Source organism: Scleropages formosus, chromosome 3, assembly GCF_900964775.1.
Source record: "Scleropages formosus chromosome 3, fSclFor1.1, whole genome shotgun sequence".
NCBI lineage: Eukaryota > Metazoa > Chordata > Actinopteri > Osteoglossiformes > Osteoglossidae > Scleropages > Scleropages formosus.
In genome coordinates, this window is record NC_041808.1 from 23,679,815 (window position 1) to 23,696,708 (window position 16,894).

A 16,894-nucleotide genomic window follows, 5' to 3' on the forward strand; every position below is an offset into this window, starting at 1 on the left:
TCTTTTATATCCACCGAAGTCCCCCCAAAATAATGCTTAATGAGAAATACCGTGTTTCTGGAGTCATTTTACTCCGTAAGAATAAAATATCTGAACAGAAATGAGCTTGAAATAAACTGTCATAAATTTAACATTTACCCTATAAAGCAAGCAGCGCCTGTGTTGCAGTGTAACTGTTCAAGCGCTATTTTTGCAAGATCTTCTATACCAATAAGGGACGTCTGATGGCATCTCCTTCTAACAGCAATTTTCACATCTTGTTCTAAGTGACTTCTGTTAAAAAAAAAACAAAAGACATGAAACAGACATGTTTATTTCTGTTAAAAGTGATGCCAACAAAGGCATGATTAGATCCTGGTACATGAGCCTGCAGCTATTTTTTCTTCAGTCCGGTCACAAGGTCTTTCACATGCTGTGAATTCATACTCAGCGGCTCGGTTTAGGTCCCGCTTTCTCCCACTTTGACCAAAATTTTGCCACTTTGCAGTTACAGCTGTTTCCCGTTGTGATTTCACACCTAGTGCCTATTTCTACCAATGTCTTCAACAATATTTTGACATATCTAATAAATGTAAAATAATATTTTCTTTACAAAATAGCTTCATCTCATTGTGCCAAGTAAACTATGTGTTTAGTGTATATACTGTATATGGGAGGGGGGCGGTGGTGCAGTGGTGCAGTGGGTTGGACTGGGTCCTGCTCTCCAGTGGGTCTGGGGTTCGAGGCCCACTTGGGGTACCTCGCAACAGAATGGCATCCTGTCCTGGGTGTGTCCCTTCCTCCTCCAGCCTTTTACCCTGTGTTGCCGGGTTAGGCTCCGGCTCTCTGCGACCCCGAATGGGACAAGTGGTTCTGAAAATGTGTGTGTGTATATGTATACAGTATATGTATATAAATGTGCTGAATAAGTCATGATAAAATATTGTATTAGTTAATGAACTTTCTGACAACTAATGCCATTATAAAATATACCATAATAGCTCTGAAAATACGTAATGACATGTTACATTTGATTTAAACTGGTGAGATGCAGAAACACAAGTGAAGTTCTCTCCACAAAAAAATTAAAATATAAATGTCTCAAAGTGTCTGCTAAACAGTACATAGTCATCACTGTGCGTTGCTTTGGAGAAGAGCATCTGATAAATGGGCACACTTGTACCTCAACTTAGAAATGCATTCGGGACCAGAAGTCAGTTTCTAGTTTCTAACTCAGAATTGTTCATAACTCCAACTGCTACACCAAAATCAAAAAAAGCTTTAAAATCAAGAAAAATAATACTGCTTAATCCCCATTTTTATTTCTGGGTTAGGTTCTATTAAAGATGTGCAAAAAGGATAAAAATGAATTGATGTCACAACCACGCCCGCACTTCAGTCAGAAGCACCAGGCCGCAATCACAGCATCCAGGTATAAGGAGCATCACTCCACCACTTCCCAGCAGCAGAATCTCACTAGAGACAACTGGCCCCTCTGTGCATATCAGCATTCTGAACCTTGTTGTTCCCGCGTTCCCCCCCCCCCAGCTCCAGGACTCCCAAGGTTTCCGACCCATCACTTTGTCCTTGTAGGCCACGTCTCTGGATTCAAGTCTCGGAACAATGTATGCCAATCACACTGACCCTTGGCCCATCCTGGACCACGATACTTGTCTCCTCTCTTTGGCTCGCAACAAAGACCCTGCGCTTAGGTCCGCCATCCTGTGTGTCGGCGCTCTGACTGTAACAATTGAAAAACTGCTAATAATACTTTGATTTCTTTGTTGCGTTATTGTTCTGTGATAGAAGATCACAAAGGGAGAATAATGTAAGAAGTGTCTTATGTTAAACTAACAAAAGTGGCCAGAAGGAAGGGACCAATGCATTAAATAAACATCTGGCTATGTTTGCAGTCAAATAAGCATAAAAAGAGAAATGTACCTCTAATCATTTGCTGGGAAGTTTCTGTAAAGGTCTAGGATGTAGCTGTGATAAATAAAAAATGCACTGAGTGACTCATATCCAGGTAGCCGCCCGCTCTAACTCCATTTGAGTCTCCGTTTCCATCTAGTGGTGGAAAATGCAGAATTAAACTGTCGAAAATGTGTAGCTTGAATGTTTGCAGCACAAATGTAAACAGGAAAAAATGTTTGCATCTTTCAAATCCTGACCTTTGTAACATGAGGAACTGTACTTGCAGGGACTACTTGCAGCGCCGTGATTGCTGTAGAGCGTCTCGACATCACCATCGAAGCACCGCACCAACACCACTATCTCACCCCCATCAACAAAACAACATCATCTCATCACCACTAACCCAACACCACCATTAAAACGCTGTCGTGGCACTACGTCTGTCTCAGTTGCAGGGCAGAAGTAAGCTCTCTGAGTGTCGCCTTTGCAGAACGCGGGCGTTTGGCGGAAAGCTTGGATAAGGCAGCATCCTGGAGGGAGATGCAAGCTCCAGTAGAGGGCATTGCTGCTCCATGGCAGCCTGGGAAAGTGGCTCTTCGCACTGTTTTTAATAGGTTAATGAGTTAAGGAGCAACGTACTGTATTGTATGAAATTGGTGGCAGAGGGTTTAGAGCCGCCTATATGCACTCAAAGGACCTGAGTTTGAATCCCACCTCCTGCTGTGATGCCCTTGATCAAGGCACTTACCCTGAACTGATACAGTAAAAACTAACATGCAGTATAAATGGGTAAATCAGTGTATCTTAAAACTGTAAGTCACTCTGGAGAAAGCTGTCACAGAAATGAATAAAAACATACATATAAAACTCACCCAAAGGAAGATAAAAAAAAAGATTATAAGATGAGACGCCTTTTCTTTAGGTGTACATCAGCGACATGCTCACTTAACGAGTTTATTGTGGCCTTTTATTACCGACCAGGAGGGACAACGGGCCCATTTGTTGCTGTTAGAAAGCAGATGTGTAGGGTTTCACCGCACAGGGCTCCACACTAACACTAGTGTTCGTACTGCAGACAGGACATTGACAGCAGATTAATGAGGTGCTAAAATTAGAGAACAGACGTCTGGGGACGTTCCAGTGGGACGACACACGCTGAGAGCAGGAGGCGCTGAGAGAAGCTGCAGAGGCCGGGGGACCGACCGGAGTGGCCGTAGGGTTAGTGTAGCACAGCAGGGTCCTGCAGCGGATGGCCAGGTGAGCACCAAACCCACACTGACACACTCTTTACGGCTGTGCGTCTCTCCTGTGTAACTATGCAATTTTATTACTGCGTTATGAAATTAAAGAAATTTTGTAAAATGTTCTATATAATAAATGTTTTGTGCCTTAGTGTGATGTGTTGCGATGTGTTATGAATTATACTGCGGTTTACTTTAAGCTGTTTCTGTTCGTCCAAAGAGTGTTTACATCAGCAGTGATGTTTTTCTACATAGAAAAACACAAACAGTACAGTAGGATTTTTTTTTTTTTTTAATAAAACTCTCCTTCTGGCAATTCTGTGATGCGGCTCATCTAAATGAGATGTCAGACTTCGTGCCTCAAGTCTGTAACACAGATCTTTAATAACCCATGAAGTTAATGTTGTTATTAAAGATGGAAGAGTTTTTTATCCCCAGAGAAAATTCTGAAAATAGAAGGAACAGTGGAGCCTGGTAACAAAAAAAAAAAAAACATTGTCTTCAATGTGAAAAAGAAAAAAAAAAAAAAAAAGCACACACACACAATACAAAAAGGTCAAAGGTTATTTTACAGCACAAAAATTCGGAATGTTCATGGTAGCAGATTAAGTCAAATGGAATGCAGTAAAACAAAGTATTTGAAAATGACAAAATCTATGAAAATATTACTGAAATGAAGTAGAACTTGAAATTCTAGCACTGATCTACACTGTAAAACATCTGGAATTAAATAACAGCATAACACTTTAATACTGAACAATTCATGTATTCACCCCTTTTCAGTATGAAACCAAAAAAAAAAAAATCTGGAATGAAGAATCTCCATTCTAATGTGAATAATATACAGTGTGGACTTAAAAATCCCAACAAGTATGTCTTAATAAATAAAGGGCCTCCAAAATGAATGATGGATTATAAAAGCAATTTCATGTTTTACAAAAAGTAAATAGATTACTTAAATTTTATTCTACACATTATAAATGAATGAAAAATATGTGCAAATGTGAAACGGAGCAAACGGGAGCCACCGTAAAATGTTATTCAAGGCCTAATGTGAAATTGATACCATGGACAATGCCTATTATAATAGGCTGCCAGGCAACAAGGTAGCGCAGCCAGTCCAGCAGCCGACCATACAACACGTGGGTCCTCTCCCAGCTGGCCAGACAAGTCAAAGAGCAGTACAAAAGCCACACTTTTCAAGAAAAGTAGTAATAATATTTGGGGGGGGGGGGGGGGGGGGGAGAAAAGCAAAAAAAAAAAAAAAAAAAAGCCAAAAAGAGAGAAAAAACAGGAATCCCATGGTAACGTGTTCCTTATTTTCACTCTAACTGTAATAAAAGAACTGCCCTATTGACACAGCAGTGATACTATTGACACAAAAGCAACCATAAGAGATCAAGGTATTTGAAAATTTTGCCACCACGACTATAAAATCTTTTATTTGGTACCCACTTTTAAACCAGTGTTCCTCTATGCCAAAGTGAATTCTGTTGCCAACTGAGCTCCAGAAAATCATTTAAAAAAAAGGGGGGGCAGTTTTTCATAGAAGTTCCTCTTTTGAACTTTATACTACAAAGGTGTTTAATTTTTAAGATTTCACAAGAAAAAAAAGGATACGGGTTCTTCATCATTCTCTTGAGGTCAACCTTCTCGTTGCAGTAAGGACACGTCTGCTTCTTTCCCACAATGCACCACCCTCGAATACAGAATTCGTGGAATCTGTTGATAACAATGGCTAAGGAACATCTGCGTAACATGAGAAAATTTAATAATGACAGAAGTACATTCAGTTGAGTGAACATTTCTTAGTTTGTTTACAACCTAGATGTCACACGTACTATAATTTTCATTATTCTTACCAGCCCTTTCCAGCTTTGCGGTAACTGGGTGACACTTTCATGTTGCCAAATACACACACACACACACACACACACACACACACACACACTTTCAGAACCGCTTGTCCCATACGGGGTCACGGGGAACCGGAGCCTACCCGGCAACACAGGGCGTAAGGCCGGAGGGGGAAGGGGACACACCCAGGACGGGACGCCAGTCCGCCGCAAGGCACCCCAAGCGGGACTCGAACCCCAGACCCACCGGAGAGCAGGACTGTGGTCCAACCCACTGCGCCACCGCACCCCCTGTTGCCAAATAATTTAGGTCATTTGTTCCATGGGATTGAAAAATGCACAAGCAGTTATGGATGAGGGATAGATGAATTCACACAGACACACACTTGCTGAAACCGCTTGTCCCAAGCGGGGTCGCGGCGAACCGGAGCCTAACCCGGCAACACAGAACTCAGGTTTGGAGGGGGAGGGGACACACCCAGGATGGGGTCAGAAGGCAACCCAAGTGGGACTCGAACCCCAGACCCACCGGAGAGCAGGACCTGGCCAAACCCGCTGCGCTACCGTGCCCCCGAGATAGATGAATTGCTTTTAAAAATTCTTCCAACCAGCAAACCAGTTTGGCTTTCCACCGAAGAAGATTTTTTTTGAAGCAAAGCAAAGACGTCCACAGAAACTGTCAAACCGGTGCTATCAAATGACACAACCGGCCAGGGTGGCTGTGCTGAAAGGATACATATGACTGCACGACAGCTGAAATGTGTCTTCAATGATTCCTTCTTCATCTACATCCACAAAGATCTTCTGGCCGCAAACTGCGCAGATGTTATCGCGGAGGCTCTTTGACGGCATACCTCCGACATTGTAGTACTGTTGTGGAAAAAAAAGCACGATCACCACTTTGCAACACGTGAAACGTCTTGCAATGGCGGAGGTTCAAACAGGGAATGGTACACTCACTCCTATGGTCGAAGCCATGTAGTCGGAACAGATTTCGGCGAAGTCGCGACCCATGACCCCATAGTACAAGCCGTAAAACAACATAATCACGCCCACATCCATTGAGTCTTCCGCTTTAATCCTGTGGATAAACAAACTGCTCTGTGTAAAATATCTAAACGTTATATTGCTTGCGGATTTAACTGAATATGTGAGTGTGCAAGTCACATATGTGTTCAGTAACACAGATGACTGTCCATGTAGCACTGTGTGAACTGCTCAGAAGAAGGGAGAAGCGCTCCCGAGCGGCAAGACGACACGCACCTTAAAAACACGTTAAACCCGAACATGGTGAACATAATAGCGAGGTACCCGACCGCACCAACAGCATAGCTCAGCTTGTATATGAGAAGAAACCACTTGTACACCAGCCTGTAATGAGACAAAAGCAGAAACATGGCATACAGAGAATATGGATGTTCTCAAAAGGACCCTTAATGGTTCCACTCAAACAAATCACAGTTCTGCAGAGAGCTGGATATTGTACTGATTACTCCTGTCTCATATCTCTGGAAGACCCAGTACTGCAACAATAATAACTGATGACATCAACAACTACAATAATAATAATTAACCACAGATAGCCTTGCGTAAAATAGTTTCTTCCTGTGGAGGATACCAACCGAGGAGTCCGGCAGGAGAGCGGCTTCCGAGTGGCCCTGAAGGTGACGTAACTCGTGATGACAGAGAACATGCCCCACGTGGACAGGAAGCGCCACCAGTACAGCTTTACGGTGAAGTAGAGAGGAACGACCCACATCTGGAGCAGGGTCACCAGCTGTCAAAGACAATTTACCACACAGAACGGGTACTGTAAGAGGGGGAAGCCACACTGGGAACGCGCAACCCAGCGTCAACTTACATTGTAGGACCTGCAGTGCCGCTGCTTCCACTGCACCAGCAAGAGCTGAGCGACCAGCAGGGTGGCGATGAGGATGAGCACCATCTCGGCATGCATCGCTTCATGACCCCGGTGCTTCACATGCAGCTTCTCGTGCTGCACCCTGTGAAGAGCGGAGACAGACGCACACCGAGTGACCCAGGGACTCTTATACTACTGAGCTCGAATTTAGGGACCACATGCGAGTGGCCCAACTCCTGTAGATGAGGACCACTGTAAAAGTGCATTTTAGCCTGGTAAATTCTGCTTTCTGGTCTCTGTGTCTGTAACCTGTCATGTAGAATGCACTGATAGCTCAGGGAGGGAAGACTAAAACCTAAAAATTACATAACTCTTACATGCCTGACTTAAAACTGGTTATTGATTAATGTAACAGTGCTATGTAAAGAGGACAGAGGATAAAACAAACACCGTGGGTTATATCAGTATTAGTGAAATATAGTGAAACTTACTTCCAGTTTTCTCTGTGTATCATTTTCAAAATTTCACCCTGCGATGAAAGCAAAATTTTACATTATCATTAGTAGTATTATCAGTATCAAATTATGCTCATGCACCTCAGTGCTGTCAGTGTTACTATTATGATTATTATACGCAGATGCATCACAGTATAAAAGCACTACAGCAATCAATGCACCTCCTTAGTGAAGGATACTGGTTAATAATTACACTGATTTCACCAGTGTTACTACTACTAGTACCAAATGTTTCACACATCATGCACTACAGCACATATATATATATATATATATATATATATATATATACACATACATACATATATATATGTGTGTATGTGTGTGCGTGTATCTATTATGACCAGTAACACTGCTGCTATGAAATCATGCGGATACATTAGCACGTGGGCATTACTATAATCACAGACATTAAATTAATGATTAATTATCAGCAAAACCTGCTGGTATGAAATGCGAAGAAGAAACACTCTGTAGCACATACATGATGATAATATTATTTTAAAATCAGGTACATCACCACATCATGAATGATCATGTACAACACACAAAAAAAAAAAATCTGCATCTCGCATCATCATATAATGATCACACGATGAACGTACACTGCTACTATTAGCGAGCAGTAGTGACAAATGATGTAATTTGGGAGTGTCAGTTACCTCGATTTGCCCAAAACGCTGGAAGAAAACCTCGCACTAGTTCCCCAAGTTTCGACTCCGAGTCCGAGTGACGACGATGATGATGACGAGAGCAGCGCGCGCGCACACACACCTGTCCTGTCAGCGTCAGTGTCAGTGTCAGAGCGTGGCGACCCGCGGAACACACGGGGCGAAGGGGGACACGCACACACGCGCAGTTCACGGAGGCAACGCTGCTGCTCTACAAGCGCGGCACCGCGTTTTACCGCATCCACGCCGCCAGTACCTGTGCCGGAGCCGCGGCCATCCCTACGCACCGGGTCCCGCACGGCGGAGCGCTCCGTCCATTCTCCAATCGGCGTCGCGCACTCTGCGTACAGCTCCGACCATCCGGGCACCGCAACGGATACGTCAACTGCGTCATATACGTAATATGCGTAAACAGGCGGGGGGAGGGGGGGAGTGAAATGCAGGTGAAAAGACGGGGGCCAGTAATTGGCGGTTAAATGGTTCTCGCTTGTGTTTCACTCATGTCTTCTGAAAACTTAGCATTGTGTGACAGACGCGGGCAACAAATTCAAACCGTTGTGCTCATCAGGCTGTTTTATTGTCAGAAAAGAAGCATTTGGTATAAAAAGCAGAAAACAGCGAGCAGAAGAAGAATGTTAGGAAGTGAAAGAAGCTGAAGTGAATTAATGATGGAAGGAAGGGAGCGATGAGAGTAGTCTGTCTTTTCAGTCCATCGATTAATGGGGTCCTCAAAACAGCCATACACATTTATACAGGTTACAGCAGTTATGTACAGCAAGTATATGTCTGTAAAATATATACAAAGTGATACTTTACAAGGCATGTTGTGGTATAAACGGATAGGCCGATCCCAAACGTGTTAAACCTTCCAGGAGCTTAAAAAAGGTTTTTATGTATAACTGATATTTTCCTATTTTCATGACATAATCCGTGCTATAAAATGACCCGAGAAAGCATAACATCTTCCTCTTCGTGTTTTATTAAAACATTTCCGAATAAAAGAAAAAGCAGTCGACATGAATAAAACACAGTTGATAATCTATCATTTGTACAAGTTAAATGGAAAGGCTGGAAATTGATGACAAGGACACGGCTCCAGAAAACTGTCGGGACTCTAATTTGTTGTTTTGTTGTAGCGGTACAAATGCAGGCACATATTTCTCTCTAAGTATTGCTGACTTGGGGTTTTTATGTATTTATTTCTTTATTTTTGCAGATGTGAACGGAACGTGAAGCTCTTGTGCAGGCTGAACGCAGGATGGTTCACCGCTTCTCCCGCAAGCAGAGTTCAGAGGTTGGCTGGCAGCTACATGCCCTGAGGGCCAAACACACACTAAGCCAAACACAGTCAGCACTGCAGCTTGCGCATGCTCCGCGAGATCCTCTTAAACTCCCTGTGGCCGCGCTGCCACCTCTTGACGGACGTGATGACGAGGTGTCCGTCCAGATTCTGGCCCATCACCAGGTAGGCGGCGTTGATGTTGTTCATCTCGTCGCAGGTGCACTGCAGGCCGTCCCTCAGCCAGAGCGCTGTCTTCCGCAGGTCCCGCTCGGTGAGCCCCTTCAGCTTGTAGATGGTCCTGCTCTTGCTCTCAGGGATGATTCTGGTGTCGCCATTCATGTAGGAGATCTCTTTCACTCTGATCTTCAGCGCTGTTTTGCACACAGTGTGATGAAGCATGGAGATGTCAGACATAGAACTTGAGGTGTGGCAGTTCACTAAAAGGTCTCTTACTGAAGATGGAGCCAAAGACTAGAAACCAAAGCACTAGCAGCAGCAGAAAGACACCATTTCCCAGGTACAGTAAATCTTAGCAGTAAGAAGCTTCAATGCATCCTATACTGTAAGCTGACTTCATACCAATGAGTATGAGTTAGGGCGAATCAGGAGATATCCTGCATTTTTCTTTTCAAAATAAATCATTCATCAAATAGGGCATAAACTAGGAATACAATTCACAATATTCAAAAATAAATAAGCCCATCTTACCAAAGTCATTCTTGCAAAGGCTGTGAACAATTTCATTTTCATTCTCCACTTTTTCTTTGCAAGCATCACACACTTTAGGAACTGAAATGAGAAGATACAATAATAGATTCATTAACAATTTTTCTGCATAAAAGTTGTGATCCCGAAATTGTGTTATAGTTTTACCGGCGGTGTGACTGAGTTCAGCCAACACAGCTTTCTGAATCAGTTGCATGTTTTCTTTTGTTTAATTCAGTTGATACATTGTCAAATATTTTATAAAACATATTTCAAAATAAATAATTTTAAGAATGTATCCTGCAATAAAAAAAGAGAAAAGCTACTAAATCTATTTAATATTTTAAAGGCACACTTTTTAACCTAAACCTCTTAGAATCATTAATAAAGGTTATACACATATTATCTCTATTTTTTAATAAAACATGTAAATGCAAGAAAAAAGGCAAAGAAAAGTAACTGTGTTGACATATTGAATAAATTGTGTGCGTGCTGAGTTCATTTAAATAAAGTCATTGTAAATCAATAATAGGGGTTACAGTTAGGCTGCGCTACAAGATGTCAAGCATAGATGAACACAATAAAATGGTGCATATGCAGTGAGCACACAAAAAGGTGTTGTTTCACCCTCTCTGGCAGCTGGTACAAGGTGTGGCCCACTGGCCGGAGGGATGCACAGCTCGGTGTCCGCAGGGAAGCGGCTGCAGTCCAGCATATCCGGCCAGGGGAAGCCAAAGGCAGACATGAGAGGAGCACAGCCCTTCTTCACACCCTCACACAGGGATCTGCATGGTTCAATCGGCTCGTCTAGCTCATCCAAGCACACGGGCGCAAACAGCGAGCACAGCAGCTTCCTGGTGTCTGGGTGGCACTGCTTGTGCACCAGTGGGAGCCAGGAGGCTGCCTGCTGCAGCACCTCGTCCATGGTTTCGTGACCCAGCAGGTTGGGTAGTCTCATGGCCGAGTATTCCATGTGGCTGCAGAGCTGCATTGAGGCCGGGATGGCCTTGCACTTGCTCTTCTTGTACAGCAACTCCTGCTGACCGAGAGGGTACATCCCATGGAAGGCTTCCACACAAGTAGCCGAAGCCAGGATCCAGAGCATGACGAGCTTGAAGGGCATCATGAGCCTCCAGGTGGACCACATGTGGAGATAAGTTGTATATCTATCTGATCGTTTGCATTTGCATGAGGTATTTCAGCAATATTTATGAATTTAATAAATAGCTCCTTGGAGAGACCAGCTGGATTCAGAGGAGAGATGACATGTGAAGACAGTTTGAGCCCTGATCTTGGTTGTTATTGTGGTGGGAATGGAGCAGGGAGGAGTGAAACTGGAGAAGCTGGCTAGTGATTGGCCACTTCTGCTGTGCTCAAGTTCACTCACGACATTCAGAGTTCTATCTATCTATCTATCTATCTATCTATCTAGCTATCTATCTATCTATCTATCTCTGTCTGTCTGTCTGTCTGTCTGTCTTTAAATAGACTGTCATCATACCTCTTATTATAAATAATAGCATACGTTCAACATATTTTACACCTGACAAAGCTGTTCAGCAGCTGTAATCTTTGTGGTCTGTTTTTGCTGCTAGATAAACCCAGAGATGAACATATGCCATGCAGATACTAAATATAGATCTATGAATGTGTGTATGTATGTCTCTGTATGGTAATCTACATCTGTATTACTGTGACTTGTGTTTTCTCACTTTCCAACTTTGCTACAGCATATGAAAACCAAGAAACATAAGTATGATCACATTTTCTGCTATACATTGCAGGGATGTTGTTGTGTTAATATATCGGATGTGAACATTTCCTCGAAATAGTTAACATTTAAAAGTCAGTTTTCCAAACCTCAAACACTGTGGTTTTGCACAAATCCACATAGTAAAGTGCTACCCAGGGTAACTTGAGAAATTAAATATTATTGTAATAATCTCATATGTATCTGGTATTTTTCTTTGCCCTGATGTTAGTTTGTAATATAGTCAGAGATAATTCTTAAACATATACACATATGAACCTTTGTGCTTGTAACAAAAACAGCAGAGCACATAAACCTGACTCCTGACACTGAAAAGCCTTTGTTTTGTTTGGTAAAAAGTTGTTGAGGTTCTGGAATATGAATCCCCAGGAGGTATTTTATCAGCCACAGCCTTTTGCTTTGGCCTTGGTCAACATTTCTAAATTGTAAATTAATTTTCTCCATTTCTGCCTTTCACACTGGTGAGTAATTCTTTTTCCATAGAGTGGTATTTCCCTGGAAAGCTGTCCCATTTATTAATCAATTCCATCTTTAACAGGTGACAACTCGGTCTTTGCGTATTGCTAAGTTTAACTTGCTGTACCTCTGTATTATCACACATTTTATTGGTTACTGGACACTTAATGGCTTGCGAGCCTGCGGGCCCCCTGGGTTTCCTGAGTTTAAATTTCCAAACATAAACAACAGTAATGCACCGTTAATGTACAAGGAATGTCTCGTACCTCCTGTCGACGGTGCACAAGGAGCTGCTGGGTAAGCACTGGCGACTGGCAGGCTGAAGTTTTCACTCATGTGTCCATTAATCAACATTAGTGCCGTCTGTCTTTCAGCGAGAGCCGTTCCTCGAGGAACTGCCCAAAGCACGGCCCCGCTGGACGAGTCAAGGAAATAAACAGCTGTGCCGCCGTCCACAAACCCTTTCGCTCCTCTGGCTTGGGCCCAGGGACTCAGAGCAGACCCGCGGCTCTTGTCACACTTGTTGATTTGTCCCTTTCTCCTGTGAATAGAATGTTTAAAGTATCATTTATTCAGAGTATTTGGTTTTACACAGATGTTTTTCTTTCTTGCAAAACTGATAAAGAGACCGTTGACGCAGATTTGACCTTGACATCGACAGGGGTGGAGGTGCGTGCTCACGTTGACAGACGATCTGCAGCTCACGGTCGAGACTCGTCTTACTGGTCTTTGATGCCACAAGATCGGAATTCTTCCTCCACACTACACACTTTATTAGAGCCTTGGCTAACCAAGAAGATATCTCTACTTCCAAACATCATGATTTGAGGTCACAGGGTTCATGGACTCATGTGAAACAATCTAGTCCTGTGTTACATGTGAAGACAGAACTGGACAGCATATCCAGCCCATCAGCATGGCAGTTACACACATATACACTGAAAAACACATAAATATATATGAAGCCGTCTGGCTCTCGGCGCTCTAACTGAGGGCAATGGGGTCACGTTGTAGATGGTGGAGGAGAATGAAAGTGAATGCCACCACGTATGGTTTCTCTCACTCTTACAAAGTGAGCTCAGAAAAGACAATCGTAAGACTCAAGACACGAGTTTCTGTAACACGGTGTGACAGGAAGCTTGACACCTTACATACATACTATTGGGTCCATATGTTCAGGGCGCTCTGTTGCCATATGTGCACGTATGTATGTATTCTCTGCCGAGCTGTTCCTGTCCAGTACTGCACTTCCCGCAATGCCATGCAAGTGATTTAGCAATGACTGGAAGAGTGCCCAGCTGCTCACTGCCAGCAAATATGACAACATTCTGGACATTTTATTCTGTAGCAAATTATGAAAGAACGTTGACTGACAAACACTGACATGAATTTTGACAAGAAGTAAAAAAAGCATTGTTGAATAACATAATAAAGTGATACATACTTGCAGCTGGTTTTTATTAGCATTGTCTGTGAAATGGGATGCAGCTTGTGGAAAATGCTTGAATCTCTGGGCAGAAACTTTCTGTTTTTACCTCCTTCCCGCAATTTCATTGAAATTTTGAGGCTGAGCATTTCCGGAACCAGCCGGAAAAGATATGTTAACTCAAAATTGAGGACAAGATGGTAACTGGTTGTGAACAATAAATAAAGTGAATACTTCTGAAGGCCTCTAAATGTGAGGAATAGTGGCATGCTGTCTCACAGCGCCTGCGTGGTGCGAAGGGCATGGGTTCGATCGTTGCTCAGTCTGTGTGAAGTTTGCATGTTCTCCCTGTGTCTGTGTGGGCTTCCTCTGGGTGCTCTGGTTTCCTCCCACAGTTCAAAGACATGCTGTTCAGGTTCCCCATTGTATGTGAGTGACAGAGAGAGTGTGTATGTTCCACTGATGTATGGATGAGTGACCCAGTGTAAGTAGTGTATCTAGCAGTGTAAGTCACCACGGTGAATAAGGTGTGTGGACTGGTAAGACTACATGGAGTTCATTGGGAGTTGCTTTGGAGAAAAGCATCTGCTAAATAAATAAATGTAATGTAGGAATAAACACATTTACTCATCTACGAGATGCTCATAACTCAGAGTAAACAAAAGGGCATCAACAGCAGATGAAGAGCTTTAGACAAGCTATTCCTAGAGACCTATGTTGCTATTCTTAAGCGGTGTTAGCTGCAGGATACTATGAATACAGAGACTCAACAGGCACATCACTTGTAAACGAATGTAATTTCTGGCTTTCAGCCTGGAGGAAAAAGCCCTTGCAGATGGACACAGCAGATCCTGAGAGGAGCAGTGATACTCAACTTGAGAAGAAGCAGAAACAACAGCCCTAATGAACTTGTCTTAAATTGGTCTACACTTTGGCATTTTTATGGAAACTCATACCATCTAGAAGTCATTAATATAATTACGATTCAGACCAAGTCAGATTTTGCTTAGTCGGTTGTATGTATGAAAGACCCTAATGGTTATGGTGTAATGCCCTCTGTGTGGGGTACGAGACAGCAGTGCCACCAGTGTCTCTGCCCCACAGAGCACCATGAGCAGCACTTCCCACTTTTTTGTCATCTGGTTGACCAGCTTACCGACCCACCCTTCTGTTACATCGCAGCATGAAGGATTTAAAAACTGGTTTAAAATGAAGGGGACAAAGAGTAAAAGTGAATTATCAGTCTTTAATCATCTAGTACAATTAAAGAAAAAACTTCATGTGTTGACTCAACACCGATGGGACATTTCAGAAAGCAAACGATCCCCAAACTCTAGAATTTGCACTGCTAATTTGAAATTCCACAACTGCTTTTTAAACAAACTCATTGGCTTAGCTGGCTTTGGGGTCATTCAGGAATGAGCAAGTGTAAGCACTTCTTGACATATTTTCACTGTATAGTCACAATGAAGGTCATAAATACAGTATAAGTATAATAAGTATAAATACAATATAATGGCAGGCAGCATTTTATAGTAACAATATACTAGATCATATTGTATTCTGTAGATTTTATATTCTATTCTGAATACAATTTTTTTTTTACAAATTGTTACAGTTACCAGATAAAATCCACTATGCTGCCCACTATAAAAGTATATACTGTATATTTTCCCATAGTTGCACCACAGCAAAATGGCACAAAACACCTAACGCATAAAAGTGCCAGATTAAGGAGAAGTGGTCTTGTTTTGAATTAATGCATGTTTAACAAGAAACCACTACAGGCGAAGGGCTCTTTTCCCCTGATGAAAAGGGGGGTAGAAAATGATTCATGATAGGCCCATGCACCCTAATGTGGTTACAGTGCTGCTCCTGGCAAAAAGTATTACAGGATATTAACATGAAGAAGGTCATAACTTTACTATACAGCATCAGTATAAGCACAGAAAAAAAAAAAAAAACAATATCATTATTTAATTTTGCAAAACCAAAAGCTATAAACAACGACAAAACAAAAATCACATGAGCGACCACTGTTAAGCGGAACCAACTCTCTAGTTTCACCTCGACCCCTGCAGTCGTCTGCTAAATTGATTTCCATAACCCACCTGATCTGTGGACAGGGTTGTTACGGAATCCCACCTCCACTCTGCATGCTGCAGAAATGGGGACACAGTTCACATGAGAGTCTTCAGTCAGTCTTAGCTCAATGGGAGCTGCTTAATGACCCAGGATGACTAGGATGTATATGTAATGTATATTCAGATGACTACACATACATACATACATGCATACAAACATATAGATAGATAGATAGATAGATAGATAGATAGATAGATTGATTGGTATCTAGTATATAGATAGATAGATAGATAGATAGATAGATAGATAGATAGATAGGTTGGTATCTAGTAGGTTGGTATCTAGTAGATAGATAGATAGATTAATTGATTGGTATCTAGTAGATAGATAGATAGATAGATAGATAGATAGATAGATTCATTGATTGGTATCTAGTAGATAGATAGATAGATAGATAGATAGATAGATTGGTATCTAGTATATAGATAGATAGATAGATAGATAGATAGATAGATAGATAGATAGATAGATAGATAGATAGATAGATTCATTGATTGGTATCTAGTAGATAGATAGATAGATAGATAGATAGATCCTTTAACTGTGGTAGATGTATGTTCACTATTTCACTTTTAAAAGCCCAGATACAGAATTCTGTGCCCGTAGCCAAGTTCCACAGTGCTGTAATAGACATGGATATGAGGAACATTTAACGGCCTCCTAAAATTGTCCGAAGCCGTCTAACAGGACGGGGGGCGTAGAGTAATTTACAACTGCTAAAGAAAATTTTTTACAGCCTAGTGTACACTGCGGTGAGTGTGTGCCATGTAACCGAATACTACAATCCTCTGGAAGCAGCACTGTAAATCTCTGGGATTTTATTTGTTTCAGTTCAACATGCTGAAGCTTTCCCAGAAATCTCAATGTATGTGTCATAAATTTATAGGGGGAAATTAGTGTTAGAGGAATTCCAAATGGTTTTGCACACTCATATTTCAAAGGAGCGCACTGAAAGTATCTAATTTTTTGACGCCAGCAGAAATCCACTCTTTATCCTGTGTAAGCATGTACTGTAAATGTACTCCACATTCACAAATCACTGTTATGTTGCTCATTTTAATGTTTTTAACTG

At 42.1% G+C, this 16,894-nt stretch overlaps 2 protein-coding genes across 2 annotated transcripts; both read right to left on the bottom strand.

The window, feature by feature from the left end:
- Window positions 1-3,673: 3,673 nt before the first annotated feature.
- Window positions 3,674-8,392, bottom strand: rnf175 (ring finger protein 175). The gene is made up of 9 exons (XM_018756202.2): window positions 8,294-8,392; window positions 7,343-7,380; window positions 6,852-6,993; window positions 6,613-6,767; window positions 6,254-6,361; window positions 5,951-6,071; window positions 5,727-5,860; window positions 4,755-4,856; window positions 3,674-4,292 (listed from the first exon to the last, which is right to left on the bottom strand). The coding sequence occupies exons 1-9, from the start codon at window positions 8,312-8,314 to the stop codon at window positions 4,172-4,174; spliced, it is 942 nt and encodes a 313-aa protein (XP_018611718.1). The 5' UTR covers window positions 8,315-8,392; the 3' UTR covers window positions 3,674-4,171.
- Window positions 8,393-9,380: 988 nt separating this feature from the next.
- On the bottom strand, window positions 9,381-11,377 carry LOC108936687 (secreted frizzled-related protein 2-like). The gene is made up of 3 exons (XM_018756203.1): window positions 10,652-11,377; window positions 10,028-10,108; window positions 9,381-9,690 (listed from the first exon to the last, which is right to left on the bottom strand). Exons 1-3 carry the CDS (start codon window positions 11,169-11,171, stop codon window positions 9,386-9,388), a joined length of 906 nt encoding a protein of 301 aa, XP_018611719.1. The 5' UTR covers window positions 11,172-11,377; the 3' UTR covers window positions 9,381-9,385.
- Between the last annotated feature and the right edge of the window lie 5,517 nt (window positions 11,378-16,894).